Source organism: Zalophus californianus, chromosome 9, assembly GCF_009762305.2.
Source record: "Zalophus californianus isolate mZalCal1 chromosome 9, mZalCal1.pri.v2, whole genome shotgun sequence".
NCBI classification, from domain to species: Eukaryota; Metazoa; Chordata; class Mammalia; order Carnivora; family Otariidae; genus Zalophus; species Zalophus californianus.
The window spans coordinates 38232920-38252099 of record NC_045603.1 but is presented as its reverse complement, the minus strand read 5'-3'; the positions used below and the strand labels follow the sequence as shown (position 1 = coordinate 38252099).

The 19180-nt window shown below is 36.5% G+C and overlaps 1 protein-coding gene across 4 annotated transcripts in view; it reads left to right on the top strand.

Annotated features, from left to right (window-relative positions):
• PTPRQ (protein tyrosine phosphatase receptor type Q) overlaps positions 1-19180 on the top strand; it is a 243858-nt gene that overhangs the window by 2532 nt on the left and 222146 nt on the right. The window contains exons 4-10 of one of the 4 annotated variants that reach the window (XM_027595088.1): positions 1946-2078; positions 2751-3008; positions 4370-4584; positions 8050-8239; positions 8346-8651; positions 10234-10509; positions 13482-13751. In XM_027595088.1, coding sequence (XP_027450889.1) covers positions 1946-2078; positions 2751-3008; positions 4370-4584; positions 8050-8239; positions 8346-8651; positions 10234-10509; positions 13482-13751 — 1648 coding nt within the window. Of the gene's footprint in view, positions 1-1945; positions 2079-2750; positions 3009-4369; positions 4585-8049; positions 8240-8345; positions 8652-10233; positions 10510-13481; positions 13752-18987; positions 19122-19180 lie in introns of those variants that run through there. The other 3 variants (XM_027595089.1, XM_027595090.1, XM_027595091.1) reach the window with 3 other exon arrangements.

Genomic DNA, 19180 nt, shown 5'->3' with positions numbered 1-19180 from the left:
GTGGTAAATTTGTGACTAAATGTCACATCACAGTAGGAATTTGATAGTTACTGGCATTTATTTTTCCCCAATTTTATTGAGATAATAACTGACATATAACATCGTATAAATCTAGGGGCGCCTGGGTGGCTCAGTCAGTTAGGCATCTGCCTTAGGCTCCGGTCATAATCCCAGGGTCCTGGGATCGGGCTCCCTGCTTGGCGGGGAGCCTGCTTCTCTCTCTCCTCTGCCTGCCGCTCCCTGGACTTGTGTGCTCTCTTTCTCTCTCTGTCAAATAAAAAATAAATCTTTAAAAAAAAACACCCCAAAACATTGTATAAGCCTAAGGTATTCAACATAATGATTTGATTTATGTGTATTGCAAAATGATGACCACAGTAAGTTTAGTTAACATCCATTATCTCACATAGGTACAAATAGCTTTTTCCTTATGATGAGAACTTTTATGATCTACTCTGGAGCAACTTTCAAGTACACAACAGTATTGTTACTTATTCTCATCATGTTGTACATTATATCCCCAGAAATTATTTATCTTATAATTGGAAATTTGTATCTTTTGATTATCTTCACCCAGTATTCCCTCACCTCTGGCAACCACTAATCTGATCTGTTTGTATGATTTTAATTAATTAATTCATTAATTAAATTTTAAAAAAAGATTTTATTTATTTATTTGACAGAGACAGAGACAGTGAGAGAGGGAACACAAACAGGAGGAGAGGGAGAGGGAGAAGCATGCATCCCTCAGAGCAGGGAGCCCGATGCAGGGCTCTATCCCTGGACCCTGGGACCATGACCTGAGCCGCAGGCAGATGCTTAACGACTGAGCCACCCAGGCGCCCCGATTTTAGTTTTCTTAATTCCACATATAAGTAAGTATTTGTCTTACTCTGACTTATTTCACTTAGCGTAATTCCCTCAGAGTCCATCCATGTTGTCACAATGGCAGGATTTCCTACTTTTTTATATCTGAATAGTATTCCGGTGTCTGTGTGTGCGCTTGCATGTACCAAATTTTCTTTATCCATTCCTCTATCAGTGGACACTTTGGTTGTTTTGCATATCTTGGCTATTGTAGGTAATACTGTAGTGAACACAGGGGTGCTGATATCTCTTTGGGATGGTAATTTTGTTTCCTATCTATATATACCCAGAAGTGGAATTGCTGGCAGTTCTATTTTTAATTTTCTGAGACCCTTCCATACTGTTTTCCATAATAGCTGCACAAATTTATATTCTTGGCAGTAGTGCACTAAAGGTTCCCTTTTCTCCATATCCCTACATAACATTTCTTGTCTCTTCTTCTTCATGATAGGCACTCTGACAGGTGCCATTCTGACACTGTAGCTTCAATTTGCATTTCTCTAATGTCTAATGATATCGAGTACATTTTCCTATGCCTGTTGGACATTTGATTATCTTCTTTGGAAAAATGTCTCTTCAGTTCTTTGTCCATTTTAATCGGATTATTTGTTGTTGTTTGTTTGCTTTTTGTTATTGAGTTGTAGGAGTTCCTTATATATTTTGGATATTAACCCACTATCAGATGGGTGGCTTGCAAATATTTTCTCCCATTCCATAGGTTGGCTTTGTCTTTTGTTGATTTTTTCTTTTGCTATGCAGCTACTGGGATTTCTTACTTTCATTCATTAGTGTATGAAATGTTAGCATTTTATGAAATATCTTCACTAAGTAGTTGATCAAATTACCATTGCACTTTTTCATAGGAATAATTATATTTTTAGTAATTTATATGCTATACAGAGTAATTATTTGAGATAATATAATTTTATGTAAAAATAAATATTTTATATATATATTACATTCTATTTGAAAAACTCCTTCTTATGAAGGAAATATACAAAAGTCAAACTTTTTGGTGAATGTACCTGACACAGAGTTAATAAACATTCCTTAAGCAGATAAATCTAATTATTTACAGAATATCAAAAGCATTCTTGCAAACCCACAAGAGCGTTCAAAATCAATAATACTAGAGGAAAATGAAGACTATCACATTATTCTACAGTCCATAAAATATGGACAAATTTTAAGTGAAAAGTCATTTAAAACCCGTAAGTAATATGTATTTGTTATTCATCTATATTGCCTAATTGTAAAAGGGAAACAATTTTATTACCAGATAATCTGAATTTTATAGTGATTATGATAGTCCAAAATCACATCATGATGATAGTGTTTGTTTGTTTTTTTTTAGATTTTATTTATTTGACAGAGAGAGACACAGCAAGAGAAGGAACACAAGCAGGGGGAGTGGGAGAGGGAGAAGCAGGCTTCCCGCTGAGCAGGGAGCCCGACGCAGGGCTCATCCCAGGACCCTGGGATCATGACCTGAGCTGCAAAGGCAGATGCTTAACGACTGAGCCACCCAGGCGCCCTGTTTTTTTTTTTTTTTTTTAACATAATGTAAATTTCAAAATTTAAAGGAAATTATAAACTAAGGCAGGAAGAAGATTTTCATTTTTGACATTTGATGTGTACTAATATGAATTGGTAGGCAAGGCAGAGATGTTACATGTCATCCAGATTATCTAAAAATATTATAATGCGGATTTATAATCTCAGTCATTTATTTCAAGCAAAGGACAAGAAACTCCCATATAGTCTAGAAAATATTTAATAGTAGATGATTTGCCCTCCCATCGTGGTGATTCTTTTGTAATTCAACATCTTTTGTGTTTCATTCTGTTTTATTTGAATCCGACTAATTATTCTTGATTTTTTAGGTGGTTTCTCAACTAGCAATATTAAAACAGTAGCAACAAGCACGAGTGTTTCTTTTAACTGGAGTTTGCTGTCTTCCACTGACATTTCAGTGTCAATATCTCTCAATAATTCTTCACAAATTATGCAAAATAATGTTACAGTTTATGAGTGGGATAATTTAAAACCTGGAACCTTATATGCTTTTAAATTTGAATTTAAACAGTTGTATTTGGATTTTATAAATATATTTCAGAGACTGGATGTTCAAGTAGAAACAGGTATGCAGATATCTGGTTCTTTATTAATATATTATATCTTTTGTAGATAACTTGGTAGATATATTGTTCTTTTCAAAAGTGGCTTAGCCAAGTATCAGCCACAGAAAACTGCTTGTAAATGAACCAGCGTAGTCCCTTTTTTCTAACTATGTCATTCTGGTATTTGACTGATTTATTGAACAATCTGGATTTAGCAAGTCTAAGAATTAACTTTGTTTCCTTCCAGCACTTTTTAAAAAATGGAACCGAGTGGGTTCTCTTTTCTTTAACTCTGGCAATTATTGATAGCTTTTTAGGTGACTTTAAAGTTTCAATAAACAGTCTCATCCTCAGGTATTAATAGGTCCATTAAAATCCAATATAAAAATATCAATCTTTCATCCTATTTAAGGCTTCTTCATTATTCATCCCCGGTCAGACCTCATCAAAATTTGGAATACTGCAAGGGAAAAGGGAATGTATGCTAAATTTTTTTTGTGGCTTCCTAGATCTACTTGCTTCCTCCACATGGTGAGAAAGGATTTAAGAGAAGAGGAGAGAGTCATAGCTAATCAGGGCAACACGCTGTGGTGGGCTAAGAGTCCTATTTTAATACCCTGTATAGGAATAAACTTTGAACCATAGTATATGTTTACAAGTGAGGTGGAGAAACCTGTCAGTAGTAAGAAAAAGATAGTAAGGTAATTAAAGCATCCCCTCTTCCCGTCTGCCTTCTCCCCCCCTGTGAAAAAACAATTTCTTCAAAAGATCCTTCTCACATCTCCCTAATATGTTGGATTGAAGCACTGATATAATATCAAGAGTTAAAGTACAATATCTACTCTCAACAGGCTGGTATTTTCCTCAATCTTTCTATGGTGTGCAATCTTAGAGAAGAAGCCTAAGTGTTTTCTGGAAGGTGAACCCATGTGAAGTCAAGTAGCAGTGGCAGAGAGCAGAATTCTTAGCAAGTGTTATGTCTAGTTCTCTAAAATAAAAATAAACCTGAAAAGTCTCTAAAATAAACTCTTAAAAAAACTCTCCACCAGCATAAGAGTAAGGGAAAGGAAGGGCAACCTAAAGTGACTTAGAAAGAAAAAAAAAATCTGTGGTTTTTATTTTAATTAAGTTATAATTGGACAATAATTCTGCATAATTAATTCTTAGAAACTACTTAAAAACTATTTTAATTGTTAGTAATTCATTTGCTACTTGAATAATAGCAACTTTAGCACTTTTACTGGTTTGGGAGAAACATAGGAAAAGTGTACAACTAATGCTATGAGGTTTTTATGATTAACTACTATAGATGTTAAGAAATGTACTAAATGAAATGTTATATTACTGAATTCATCTTTCACAAAACATTTTTCTTTTGGTAGGTTCATGTTCACAAGGATGGATAGCATTAAGAAATAGCTGTTATAAAATTAGCAAAGAGAGGATGCCATGGAACATAGCCCAGCGACATTGTACGTTATCCTTAAGTTCTGCACACCTTGTGGATATAAAAAATGAAGAGGAAAAAAAGTTTATATTTTCACTTCTCAGGTCAAATGACCAAATGATAATATGGACTGGTCTTAATGATATGAAGGTTAGTAAATGCATATATCATGACAAAACTATTTTTGTTTCCTTCCTCCCTCCCTTCCTCTCTTCCCGCTCCTCCCCCTCCCTCTTCTTCCTTTCCCTTTCCTTCCCTTTTTCCTCCCTGCCCCCTCTTCCTTCCTTCCTCCATCATGCACTAAATATTTATCGAATACTTCTTAAAAGCCAGACACTGTTTCTTTTTTTTTATATTTTTTAAATTTATTTGTGAGAGAGAGAGAGAGAGAGAGAGCCTAAGCAGGGAGAGCAGGCAAAGCAGGCAGAGGGAGAAGCAGGCTCCAGGCTGAGCAAGGAGCCCGATGTGGGGCTCCCTCCCAGGACCCTGGGATTGTGACCTGAGCCGAAGGCAGATGCCTAACTGACTGAGCCACCCAGATGTCCCCAGACACTGTTTCTTTTTCTGTTTCTCTATCTCAATCTTTCCCTCCCTCCCTGCCGCCCCACCACCTCTCTTTAGAGCAGTTTAGGTTCATAACAAAATTGAGGGGAAGGTACCAGAGATTTCCCACATATCCCCTGTCTCCACACATAAATAGCTTCCCCCCTTATCAGTATTCCCCACCAGAGTGGTACAGTTGTTACAACTGAGAAACCTACATTGACAACATCATAATCACCCAAAGTTCATGGTTTACATTATGGTTCATTCTTGGTGCTGTACATTCTGTGGGTTTGGACAAATGTATAACGATATACATTCATTATTATGGTATCATGCAGCATATTTTCATCACCCTAAAAATCCTCTGTTCTCTGCCTATTCACCCCTTCCCACGCCCTTCAGTCTCTTTGTAGGCATCTATTTCTTTCCGTAATTTTGCTTTAATTTTGGTCTTCCTCAGACCTGTCTTAAAGGTAGGCGATCTCATCCATTTCTTCACTTATTTACCACCCAGCCCAATTGTTCTTAAATATTTAGCTAGCCCACTTTTCTCTTATGAGCTCCAGACATCTAATTTTCTTCTTTTCTTTTAGGATTTTTTTTTTTTTTATTTATTTGACAGAGAGAGAGAGAGAGCACAGAGCACACAAGCAGGGGGAGTGGCAGGCAGAGGGAGAGAGAGAAGCAGGCTCCTCGCTGAGTGGGAGCCCGATGCAGGGGCTTGATCGCAGGACCTTGGAATTATGACCTGAGCTGAAGGCAGACACTTAACTGACTGAGCCATCCAGGTGCCCCTATCCAATTTTCTTCTGATTATCTCTTTTGGAATTTTCCATAGACACTTCAGCATTGCCCAGACTGTCCTCTCCTTCCTACCAACCTGCTCCACTTCCTCTATTTCTCACCTCTGTGAACAACATAGTAACATGAACCTGAAAATATGGAATATAGAAATTTTGTTCATTTTATTTCTTTTATTTCAAATATCCAGGTTTATGAAAGTTAATTTTACTAAAAGAGTTACAGAAAGATCTGAAGATTTTATATTCAATACCAGTGAAATAAGGAATGTGTGACATTTTCTCCAACATTCCTATCACTTATGAAATAATCTCATGAAATTTCATTTTGGTCAGCTTTTTGTAGGAAAACCCAAGACCTAGCACAGTTATCTCTGCCTAGTCTGTATTTTCTTCTTGATGATCCGTTTCTTAAAAATTTCCTGCCACTCAAAAATAAATCTGTTATCTATGGGATAGCCTGACCTGTAGTGACCCAAGGCCAATCAGTTGGATACCATTTTTTCTGTGGAACTTTGTATCAGCTTGGGGTAGGCTATTGACAGTTCTTTTCTCCTTTTTTTTTTTAGTTTTTTTTTATTTATTTGAGAGAGATGGGCGGGGGAGGGGCAGAGGAAGAGAGTCTTAAGCAGACTCTGCACTGAGTGCGAAGCCCAACTCGAGGCTCGATCTCACGATCTCACAACCCTGAGATCACTACCTGAGTTGGAACCGAGAGTCGGACACTTAACTGACTGAGCCACCCAGGCGCCCCTTCCTGACAGTCTTTAACTGCATTTTCATCATTCTCTTTTTGAGCTTCCTTTAGCTTTTCACGGGCAGGGAATGAGGTTCTAATAAAGGTTCCTCAAACCACATTGATCTCAGACATCTCACAAGCCTGCCTCCCAGCATGCCAGTCTCTTTTCAGGTAGACCAGGTGGTGTATAGGTGGTTGTTTCCTGCTGTTAGCATGATTGTTATAAACTGTCTTCTAGTAGATCTGGTTACTGGTTTCTGCTATAAGGGTCAGGTCATATGGTCATGACACCCAGAGTGAGGATTCCCAAGGCGTCATGATGGTTGCTGTGAATTATTCAAAGGGGTCTAAGATACAGTCTCTGCTTTTATGATACTTAAAAATAATTTAGGAGGTAAATGAAATGTCAAAATAACTATTAAGAAAAACTTCCTTTAGTAGCTGAGTCCTATAGTGTCTCCTAAGGGCTAAGCACCATGCTATGTGCTTTACTTGTGTGACATATGAGGAAATAGGAGCACAGGGAAGTTAACCTTCCCATATGACATGCCTCAGAGTCTGCTCTTAACCATTATATTCTATAACTTCTATGTGAAGCTGGTCTCTTGAGGTTAACATCAAAGTCACCTCCTGGGTTATAATCCCTGTGACAGGTTGAGAAAACAATCACCCCATTCACTCATGCTGAATAAGTGTGAGTTTGTTACTGGACTTTGAGGATAGAGACTGTGTCTTATTCATCATTGCATCCCCAGCTTCTAGCTAGGGCCTGGCACTCAGCAGGAACATAGTGAATGAAAGATTAATAGTTCTGTGTTCCAGTCTGGAAAGTTTATATAGATAACTCTCATTTAGATCTCACAACAACTTTATAGGGAGGCACTATCATTTTTCTCATTTATAGATAAGGAAAATGGAGCTCAGAAAAATCCTGGTCACACTGCTAACAGATGGCCCTGCCAGGTTTTGAATCTGTGTCTGTCTGACCAGTGCTTTTTGCCCTAACCACTTATGAGTGCTGCCTCGAGCCTCTATCTGTTTTCAAAGCTGCAGTGCCTTATATGCAATCAAGCAGATTTTTCGAGGAAACAGTATTCCTCCATTCTGTTAGGTGGAATTGGAATGGATTGTTTAAGTATATCTTATTATATTGAGGTTGGTGATATTCACCAGTGACATCCCTTAGTAGGAAGGTATCAACAACCTCCCCTGATGCATATGCATATGACTTATTTGGTGACTTGAAATAACTAATCTGTAATGAATAGTGGGTCTGTACTTGGCATTGTGTTGAGCCTTTACATGCACTGCCTCTTTAATTAATTTAGGATGTAGGTTCTATTATTATATCCATTTTATGCATGAGAAAATAAAAGCTTAATGTGAGATTCAGCAATTTTCTTGAAGACATATGGCTAATGGGGGAATAAAAGTGAACTCTGTATCTCAGAATAACTCATGAAGGATACATATATTTGAGGATGTGACACTTCTCCTTCAAATTGGCTTAATTTTTACATCTTATTTCAGAGAGAAGGTCATCTCACATGGACAGATGGATCATCTTTTGGCCTTAAGAAAAATGAAATCTTTTCTTTTCCACTGCTACCCAAGAATGAAACAGATTGCTACATTTTACAGCAAAATGCAACTGGATCAAACTATTTCTTTTCAAGATTTTTCTGCTCTGTTCCATTGCCATGTATTTGCAAATATGAATGTAATTATTTTTATTAATATTCTTATACCATGTATCTCACTTTTATTATTTTAAAGATAGAATTATGATTTCTAATTACAATAATCCTCCTCTATATTTTTTTCAGCACTTTCTCTGCAGGAAAACCTTTTGATCTATATAAAGGATGTTGGAACAACTGAAGTTGTATTTGGTTGGCATAATTTGAATGCTTGGAATAATTTGAATAAGTGGCTAAAACTGGGATACAAAATTATCATTAAGTATTATTTAGATTATACAGAAGAACAGTATTTTGAAAGCATATCCCCAAATACTACAGAAAAAACAATTACCCAATTGTTTCCTGGCCATATTTACAGATTCTTACTCTTTGCAATAAACGAATGGGAGGCAAAAACTATGTTAAGTTCAGTATTCTTTGTTGAAACACGTAAGTTACAAAACCTCTGAAAGTATGATTTTTCAATTATTGAATATCATAATTAGCAGATATTTCCTGAGGGTCTGGTATTTTCTCATAACACTCTTGGCATACCTAGATCTTTAACCATTTTTTATGATGAATCTGTTTATGTCTTTGGCTTTCCTGTTAAGCTATAAACCCATGAGGGCAGGAACTATATCTTATTTGTCTTTACAACACCAACTAGACTGTTGCCCACAGTGGATAATCAATACATTTTTGTGGAACTTAAGTTTTGATATGTGCTAAGAACAGGAGATAAACAGACATGCATTGTGAATTTGGGGAGGCTTACAATGAAGAGAATTAGTAAGGAGTAAAAGTAAAAGCAAACAAGAGATAGCAAAGTGTAGGAAAATATAAGCGTCTAAATTCTCACTCAGTGGTACATTTAATAAATGCTTTCTAGAATTCAGAAGATGGGTGATGGGAAGATTCATGGAAAGGAGAGGTTTAGATTCAAATTTGAAGGAAGAAAAGCATGTTGTGAGCAAAAGTGTGGAGACAGGAGCTTGTGGAAAAAGAATAGTGTAGGTTAACTGGAAAAAATTTCCTCAGGCATGACGGTAAAATCAGTTGGAGTGGTGGAGTGGTACCAGATTTGTGAGTGCCAGGGACGTGAGTCTCAGATGGTTGGACTTGACCTTAGAAGCATTGGAAATCCATTAAGACTGCAGTTTCTAAGACTCGCTTTATCTTTTACAAAACGCTTTTAATGCATAATCTCACAAAGGTCGTACCTCAACCCTGGGAGTAGCTATATAGAAATGAAAAAACTGAGCTTCAGAAAGGTTAAGTAAACTGACTAGAGCAACACGCTTTGTTAAGCCACACAGGAACCCATATGATCTCATTTTAACTCTTGAGCTATTGCTTCTAAAGAAAGAAGAGGAATGTGTGTACTGTGTGTGTGTGTGTGTGTGTGTGTGTGTGTGTGTGTGTGTGTGTGTGTTGGAAGGATAAGGACTGATATGTGCAAAGTGCTTTTTAAAGAAAATTAATCTGGAAGGATGAATTAGGAAAACCACTGACTGGGATTGGAATGAAATGGTTTGGAATGGGGAAAGATTCCTGCAAGAGGATGAATGCCCGAGGTCTAGTGATGACAGGAATGAAGAATAAGGAATAGGAAGTCCCTGCTCTCTAGTCTGACAAGACACAAAAGGTAAAAGCCATGGAAGATGTGATCATGGAATGCCAGAAGTGCCATTTTTGGTGGTTTTGTTATAAAAATAATGATTGAACCAGTAACGTGGGTCAAACATTTTGCTGAATGTTCTCCATTCCTTATCTCATTTAATCTTCTTAATAATTCTCCAAGATAGCTACTACTCTAATTCCCACTTTACAGTCAAAACAGTGGAGGCTCAGGGAGCGTAAATAATTTACTCAGGGAGTAGAGACAAACAGTGGAAAAGCCAGGACTCAAATCCAGTTTTCCTTTTCTCTCCAAACTAGACTATTATGGAAGTACTGAGAGGTGAGAGAGTACTCTGCCAGACCATATCACTAATATAATGTATTTTTCTGATTTTTTAAAATCTCCTAGGCCCATTATCAGCTCAAAATGTCACAGTTACTCATGTGACACCAACAGAAATATTTTTACACTGGAATCCTCCAGATCTTATATCTTTTCACCATTACCTTGTGACTATTTTGGATGTGGAAAACAATAAATCACAAGAGGTGCTTGTTGAAAAACTCAACACATCAGTGAAAATCGGAGATCTGAAATCTTTCCGTCATTATCTGGTATATCTATTCAGTGTAGCAGAAAGAGGAACTTTAAGCTGCTTTGAGAGACCTATTTCAGCCATTACAGGTAAGCACAGGCACAATTTTGCTTTTTAATAAAAAATGTAAACTTCATATTTTGAAATTTATTTGCTGAAAATTAATTATGTTGACCCTTCATTGGTATGAATACTCAACAGTTAAACATTTGTTTGAGTGTTGAATCAAAATTTAACATAGATTCTATACTAAATTCGTTTAGATTTGCATGAACTCTTTAAACATCTGCGTTGTTCCTACCAGAGTTCCTAGAAGACATCTTTCTTATAATAGCCTTGGCTGGGAAATAAGTTATCATGAAACATGAAGATTAGTTCATCCAGTTCTTTTTAACAACACTAGATCCAACAAATTGGTCTGCATATTCACTCAGTTTTACTCAAATTCATTTTCTTACACAGTGTGATGAGTTGACCTCTAGGGGACAGTATCATCCCAGGACTTTGGGCAATTGCATTTCTAATCGTTCACCTCCACATGCCAATTTTGAATTCTTGTCTAGAACATAATCATTAAAGTAATCTATATTTTAATTAAGCTATATATTTACCCCCTTAAGTATAAGTCAATGTTTTTTGAAAAGATAAAAGAGTATTGTATGAAACAATGCATAGCTAAACATGTTTTGGAGTATATTCCTCTGTGTATAATATGTGTATTGTTGGTGCATTGTATTTAACATGCCTACATGCAAAGTTCTTTGACTGAAATCCCAATCAAATCATACCAACTGAAATTTAAACACTCTAGAGCTGAGGTAGGAGAAATGAAAAATGTGCACAGCCATAGATTAATTAGCGTTCTCTTACTCACTGGGAATACTTGGGATACTTTGAAAATAAGAAGAACAAAAGATACTATTTAATGAGAACTAAATGCCAATGCTTAACATACATGTATTAAGTGTTGTAAATCCTAAGCAAAAGTATTTTTCTAAATGGATAGTAGATAGCCATGTTTTCTCTTCCTCGAGGCACCCTTCAATGTATAAATTTTTGGTTGACTATTTTACACTTATGAAGATGCTTTCTTTTTTTAAATTATATATGTTTCATGTGCACATTATCATTCAACATCTGTATACACTACAAAGTGATCACTCAAAATTCTATTTACCATCCATCATGCTACCCTTGACCCCCTTCACCCCTTTTGCCCACTCTCCAACACAAATCCTCTCAGGTAACCATAGATCTTTTCTCTGTAAGATGCTTCCATTTTTAACTGACAGGGAGACTAGGAGGATCTATCACAGATTTGTTCATTTTGAAGTCAAATTAAAATCTTCCATGGCATGTACCTACTTACTAAAGGGACAGGATGAAGGTACATGTGTGTCTGCACTTTTAATTTTTGGGTCATTTGCTCTGTATATTAACTGTAAGCTGACACAGCAGTGCATATGTAGGAATTAGTAATCCAGTGCTCTTTTACTCTCTTAAGGTTAAGGCAGTATCCTTTTTTCGTTCATTATTCACTCAATAAATTATTTTTCTAGTATCAGGAGCCGTAATAGATACTAGAGACGCAAAGATGAATAAAATGTAGCCTCTGACTTTAAAGGGCTTATGTGCAAATAGAGTGAGACAAGTAAGTTAAAAAACAGTGATAATGCTGCATTATAGTTGCAATTATAGGGGTTCTGCTCTGGGGACTATGGGAGCATAGAGAGGGATCAATTAACCCAGAAGTCTTCTGGTGGAGTCATGCACTGCTTCATGAGGAAGAGTAGGAGTTAGCCAGGGGGCAGCAGGGAGGCAAGAGGATGCTGTCAGTAGGGCAAACAGCAAGTGCACAGGCAGGGGGGACCAAAGAAGAGGTATCTAGGGACTGACATTTGAACATTAGCAAATTGCAAGTAATTTGGCAAGGCTGGAGTACGGGAGCATGTAGAGAATCTAGAAAATGTAAGCTAGGCACAGAACATGAAAAGCCTTCATATATATTAAGGAGTATATTTTATTCAGTAAAATTTAACTTTTGGGGGGTCATGAAGTCTTTTGAGAATGTGGAAAAATTAATGGACCCTCTGCCATAAAAATACACATGCATGCACAGAAATTTCTGTGAGTAATAATAGGGCTATCACAGACTTACCAAATCTCATCTTTTCCTCAATTTCTGCTTATGTGTGGCATTCAGTAGATTTCATCTAAGTCCTCCACTGAAGTGTTTGTAAGTTTAGCAGTTATACAAAAACAAAGATCTGAAGTTGTTTCACCCTGGAATCTTGTGGGCAGTTTGTCTAATTGGATTATTCTAGCATTCTCTGATAGTTTTACATACATAATTAATGTCAATGCCTAAAGTCAGACCAGGTACAATTGTGTGAAGTTGTATAGGATGAACAGATTATGGGTCTGACCCAGAGTGATATTTTCCTGAGAACTTAAAATGTGGTGTTCTATTATGTTGATAGGAAGTGAATTCCCTATTTAATACCACAACTTCCTCCTTACAGCCACTTTGTTCCTGGCCTCCCTAACCTTAGCTTACTTTTTCTTTTTTTCCTTAACCTTCTCATATCTAAAGTAATATATAATATACACATTTATTATATATCATTTATTGTGTATTTCCACCTATTACAATATAAACTGCAGAAGGCAGTGACCTTTGTTATTTCCTGTTGAAGCACTCTACATGCCTAGGTGACTACCTGGTACATAGTAGGTTCCATGCACCTTTGATGAAAAAATGAATAATCTTGGCAATGGGAACAGTATTCTGATGGAACTCTTAAAAATCTAAAGAATCTGCCAAACACTCTAGTTTTCCTTGATGTGTAATGTGCTTAATCTTATTGACAAATCTTGCATAGTAATAACAAGACATATTTTTCTCTAAAATTAAGTCCATTTCAAGGCATGGTGCTGTAGGGATTTGCTAAATTTACTTGAAACATGAACTAATATTGGATTAAGACATTTTTACTCCAGAGCAAGAGTAATGCTAACAATAAACTAAGATAAGTGTTACCTATTTATCCGTTTCTTGAAGGTATTAGTCCTCCTCAGAAGGTTCACGCAAAACCTGAAGATGTCGGAGAGGACAGTATAATTCTTCAGTGGGAATCCCCACCAGATGGCCATGAGGTCTACATTCAGATCAAACCCTCATCAGATACAAGAGAAGTCATGAAGCTTTTTGTAAGGGATGCTAATAGATTCAAGATTGATAATTTAACCCCTGGGATGACATATGACATTGGAATGGCAACAGTGATGAATGGGAACTTGAGTGAGCTGGTAACTATTCAACAAACTCTAAGTGAGAATCAAATATTTTTCATTCATAACAGATATCTGCTGATTTGGGGATATTGTGAAATATTCCCTGACACACCCCTCTGGTAGTAGGTTTTGCCTTTTTAGGTAGATTGTTGGTATGCTTATCAAATGGTAGCCCAGGACCTGGAGCAGTTTGCATTCCTCTTCTCCTGAGAATGCTTAATGCATGAATAAAGGCAGCATTGTTTATGATTAGAAACTTGACCCTAAAGCCATACCACCTAGGTTTGAATCTGGGCCCAACTAATTGAGTGGCCCTGGACAATGTACTCAAACTATTTATGCCTCAATTTACCCATTTGTAAAGTGTGAGAAAATAATGGTATATATTTTATGGATTTTCTGGAAAATAGCTGATTTAATAAAGGTAGGGACTCAGAACAGTGCCTGACACAATCACTATATGAATGTTTGTAATTATTATTGATCAAAACAAAGACAAGCTATTGTAGCACACTGAAATAAAATATTGACAGTATTTAAAAGGTTTAGGACCAAACCAACAACAAATCTCTATGTTTTTTCTCAAATAAGTTTAATTCACCCAATAGGTAATCATTGACAATCCATTAAGGAGGGAGAAAGAAAAAAATGAAAAGTAAATAATAATATTTATGGCTATTTATAAATTGTGCTAAACATTAGGATGGAAAAAAGCAACGGGGTGTGATAGAGAGTAACAGAAGAGGGGTGGGTGGTTCTAGTGTAGATAGACTGTAATGGGAGTTGCATTTGAAGGTCCTAATGGATGAGAAGGAGCCACAGTACAATCAGGTGGAGGAAGGGTACATTAGGCATGAACAATTAGCATAAAGGCACAAAGGCTATAAAACAGGGATCTGAGACCAAAAAGGCTGGAACATGTGTCTAATGAAGAAGGAGAAGGGGAATATGAAATGATATTGGAGAGGTATTCTGGGGTTAGATCACATAGAGCTTGTATGCTGTGCTTTTGAGTTTGTTTTGAGGGCAGTGGGAATCCATTGAGGGTTTTATGCAGGAGAGGGATGGTGTGATCTATGTTACAAAAATTTCCCCCTGACTATGTGCAAAGAATGATTTGTAAAGGGCCAGGGATGGAAGTAGGACAACTGGGTAAGAGTGTCATGGAATTTAGGCAAAAGATTATGGTGGACAAGGATGGGAAAATGCAGATGGAAAGTAGTAGATGTATTTTATAGTATGAAAGTAGGACGTCTGAGCTTTGGTGATGGAGTGCATGTGAGGAATAAAGGAAGAGGGTTTTGACTTCTATCTAATTTGGGTAGAAAGAGGTAACTCTGAGGAAGGAAAGAACATTGGACCTCACAGGCCTTTTTGGCTAACAGTAGGGCAGCCTGAAGGAAAAAATGCCTTGGTCCAAAAAACTATGTACCAGTAGTGTCCACACTCAACCAACATCGGATCTTCTCATTTTGTCCTCCAAAGAGTAAAACTAATGAATCACTGAATGCTACATCAAAAACTAATGATGTACTATATGCTGGCTAACTGAACATAATAAAAAAAAATACTAAAACTAAATTTGTGTATAGCACTTTCATACTTAAACTTCTGAGAAAATGTGCCTGAAGATAATTATCATAGGAAGTTAGGAAAAAAGAAAACACCTGAAAAAAAGATACTACTAAAAAGAATTATTTCATGACCATCAAACAACCCAAAAATTTTTATTGGCAGAATGGAAGTACTAAAATTAAAAATCATAGATGGTAAATGAACTGTAACCAATGATTAGCAGTATGAGGTTAGAGTGTCCCCACAGTGTCTTGGTGCCTAAGTTTTCTCTCTAAAAATTTAGATCATTGAATATATTTTTAAATTGACTTCCAGCTCGAAAGTCCTATTTTTCCTTTGAGTCCAAGGAACTCCCCAGATTTCAACATCTCTGCCATCTAAAATATAAAAATTTTGTCTCCCTTTCTAGAAAGTGAGCTTCTTTGAAATCTTACTCAGCCTTGTATCTCCAGGTATAAGCACAGTTCTTGACTCTGTTTAACTCAAACACATTTGTAAACTGCTCTCCAGCATGGAAGCTGAAACATGATTAACATATATAAATCCTAGGAAAAATGATAGAATTTGGGGGTTTTAAGTTAGGACAGAGATCTTGCCAGTGCCTCACCTGATGCAATTCCTAGCATAGAGCCTCTCATTATTTTGTAATGCACACCTGTAATTTTCCTCTATTATAGGGCCATGTCTGTTTTCCAGAAGTATCACAGACAGAGCAAATCTACTCCCTGATTCACATGAAAGGACATCAGTTGTTTGGAAATAGCCATTAGGTGTTCATGGTTTCTACAGTTTCTTCCTTTCTGGTGAATTATCTTTAGTTTCTTCAAGCATATTACTATTTCTTATAATTCTGTTGGCTTTTCTATTCAGTTCTTAACCTTGGTAAGCACAACTGGCATCATCAGATTATTTATCATTCATCTTTTTTTTTTGTCTCAGATGATAAATATTAACCTATCCCAAGGTGCATAAATAGAAATTAATTCTCTGTATGAATTCATTCAACAAACGTTTGTTGATAATTATTATTTACCATGTCCCATTTCTCTTTCTTCCATACACTTTGAGACAGTTAAGCATTAGAGGGACATTTACCTTTTAAGGACCTTTTGTAGACATGTAGAAGAAAATAAAACTTACATGTTCCTTGACTTTCCTTTTCCTTTTGAGACATATTTGTCCATGTCTCTAAATTATCCTGAAAATAACTAGCAAAACTTGATTTCCAGTTATTGTGATGCACCTGAACCGTAACATGTGACCTTTGGGAGAAGGCAGTGCTTAGGAGCACAGACCTTGGAACTGGATTGCCTCGGTTGGAATTCTAACTCCACAATTATCAGCTTATATCCACTGGGAAGTCCCTCAACATTTAATGACCCTCAGCTTCCTTCTCTCTAAAATGGGAATAATAATAATCTTATCTACTGTATGAAATTAATAAAATTTAAGGGCTCAGACACCAAGCAAGCACTATGAGAACGTTTATTGTTGTGATGATTTTTATTTCTCCATAGGACTGGACTGGTGGCTTTGTGGAGTGAAGAGCATCCCTAGTGTTTCAACCACATTAAAGTCATTTGTCTATGTAGTCTCTCATTGTTGGAGGAATTAACTGTACTCCTTTTCTTGAGGGAAGGAGAGCTGGTATTTGAGTCTCCTTTATTCCCTCTCAGTATAGAAGAATAAATTTTAAGATAGACTGGAAATTTCTGAGACCTCATTCATTCTTGTCTATAATAAAAGCCTTTGAATTTAGCCTTGTTCCATTTATCTTATACTGGAAAAACCTCGTACAGCCCCCAATGCTATCACTTCTTTTGAAAAATCTTTTTCAGGAAAATGGGTAAGGATAAAGGTCACAGTCACAAAAGAGGAGACACCTAGAAGTTTCCAGAATATGGCAATACTATTTATTTATTTATTTATTTATTTATTTATTTATTTATTTATTTATTTATTTATTTATTTTTAGGTGATGCTTTCTCTCATTTGAGTTTCCAGAGGTTTAGGGTACAGTTTTGAAGAGAAGAAAGAACTTTGTCCTGTTGTACACTTTTCCAGCCTTGGTGTCCATCTGCCTTAATATGTCATTTATTGATGCCATTGGTCCCATTTCCCTGAACAAGTGGAACTGATTTAAAAACCCACATTTACGCACTATAGAGAATGTCACAGACTCTATACGCTTTTAGAAACTAAATTAGATAATGCCTATTTAAAGCATTGTCTCTCCTTAGAAAATATCTTCAGCACCTAGGAACACGGAAGTGAACTGTTTCCATGACTATATTGGCCACTTATTTCCAATCTCCAGATATTTAATTTCTGCTCAAGGCAGATTTAGAAACTTCCAGATTATTGCCTACACATTTAAATGGATTGGATACTTGTGGGATGTCATACTAGCCTTGGAAAAACCATATTTAATGTAAGAGCTTTGTAACTGAAGAGAGCTGTAAGGAATTTAAAGAAGAAACCCACAAAAAACATTAGTGATGACAGAAAAAGGGAAGTTAATATAAAATATAACTGGAGAAAGAAAAACATGGAAAAAGTGCTTTGAAACCCAGTAATATACCATATGGTATCTGTTATGGTTAATGTATTGAACATTTCCTCATAACTACCCAGACTGAAAAAGGCAAGAAAGTTATATGTCACAAATGAATGAATTGATGGAGATATTGCACAGATTTTGTGTTCTAGAATGCTAATTATAGGTATGTGTTTAAATCCTTTTACACAGTACTGGCTCTGGGTAAACTGGCATAATCACATTATCAAATACAGTATCATTGACTTAGAACAAGTTCCATTGCATCAAACCAGATGTTAAAAAGAAAACTGAAAAGCAAAGTCTGTCCAATTATTCTCTGGAAGAAAGAATATTTCCTCAGAATGTATATCTTAGAAGAAGATATCTACTTAGAAGAAAGACAGATCTAAGGATATACTGGATAGTATTTCAATAATCCACAAATAGAGTTGAAATTAAAATTGACCTGAGGGAAAAAATAATGTGAATAGAAACAATCTAAAATTTCAAATCTGCTCTAAATGATACAGTAGAGAATTACAGTACAAGAAAGCTCTTACGTAGAGGTCAGCAAGAGTGTGAAATGTAAGCGAATCCTTCCTCTAAACTGTTGCCAGGACTGTGCTCCTAAAAATGAAATGTCTGTTCAAAATCCCTGTGCCTACAGGATAAAGTCTGACCTCCTTAGCATGGCATGCAAAGCCCCTCGCAGACAACATCCAGCCTCAGCGGTGGCCTTCCATGCCTGATCCCTGTTCCTCACATACCCCAGGCTTTAACCACCCTGAGAGCCTGGCATGTGCTGGGAACTAAGCTCTTTGTATATAAATACAGTCTCACATTGAATCATCACAGTGACCTTGCAAAGTAGATACTAGTCTCCTTCCCATTTTAGGGATTAGGAAACCAAGGCACAGAATGATTTAGTAACTTGCCAAAGATTAGTAACTAATTGTCAAAGACTAGCGATTAGTAATTTGCCCTGCTAGTAAACAGCAGAAAGAACTTGGTATTCCCTGAATACACGATGATGATGATGATGATGATTATGATGATGATGATGATGTCCTTTTTGGTTTCCATGGTTTTCTCTTTGTCTGGAATTCCCTCCTTACCACCTCTGCCCACCACATGCTCTCTCTGGTAAACTTGTACTACCCTTTAAGATTCAGATAAAACATCTTAGACTCTGGAAGCCTTCTCCAATGATCTCTGCTAGATTTGTTTTCTTCCTCTCTTCTCAATAGCTTTTTGTTCATGTTATCAGCTCAGCTCTATCCATTTGGGATTCTAGTAAGTGATTTGTGTATCTCTTTCTTGAGATTGGGAACTCTGAAACGCAGGAATCTGGC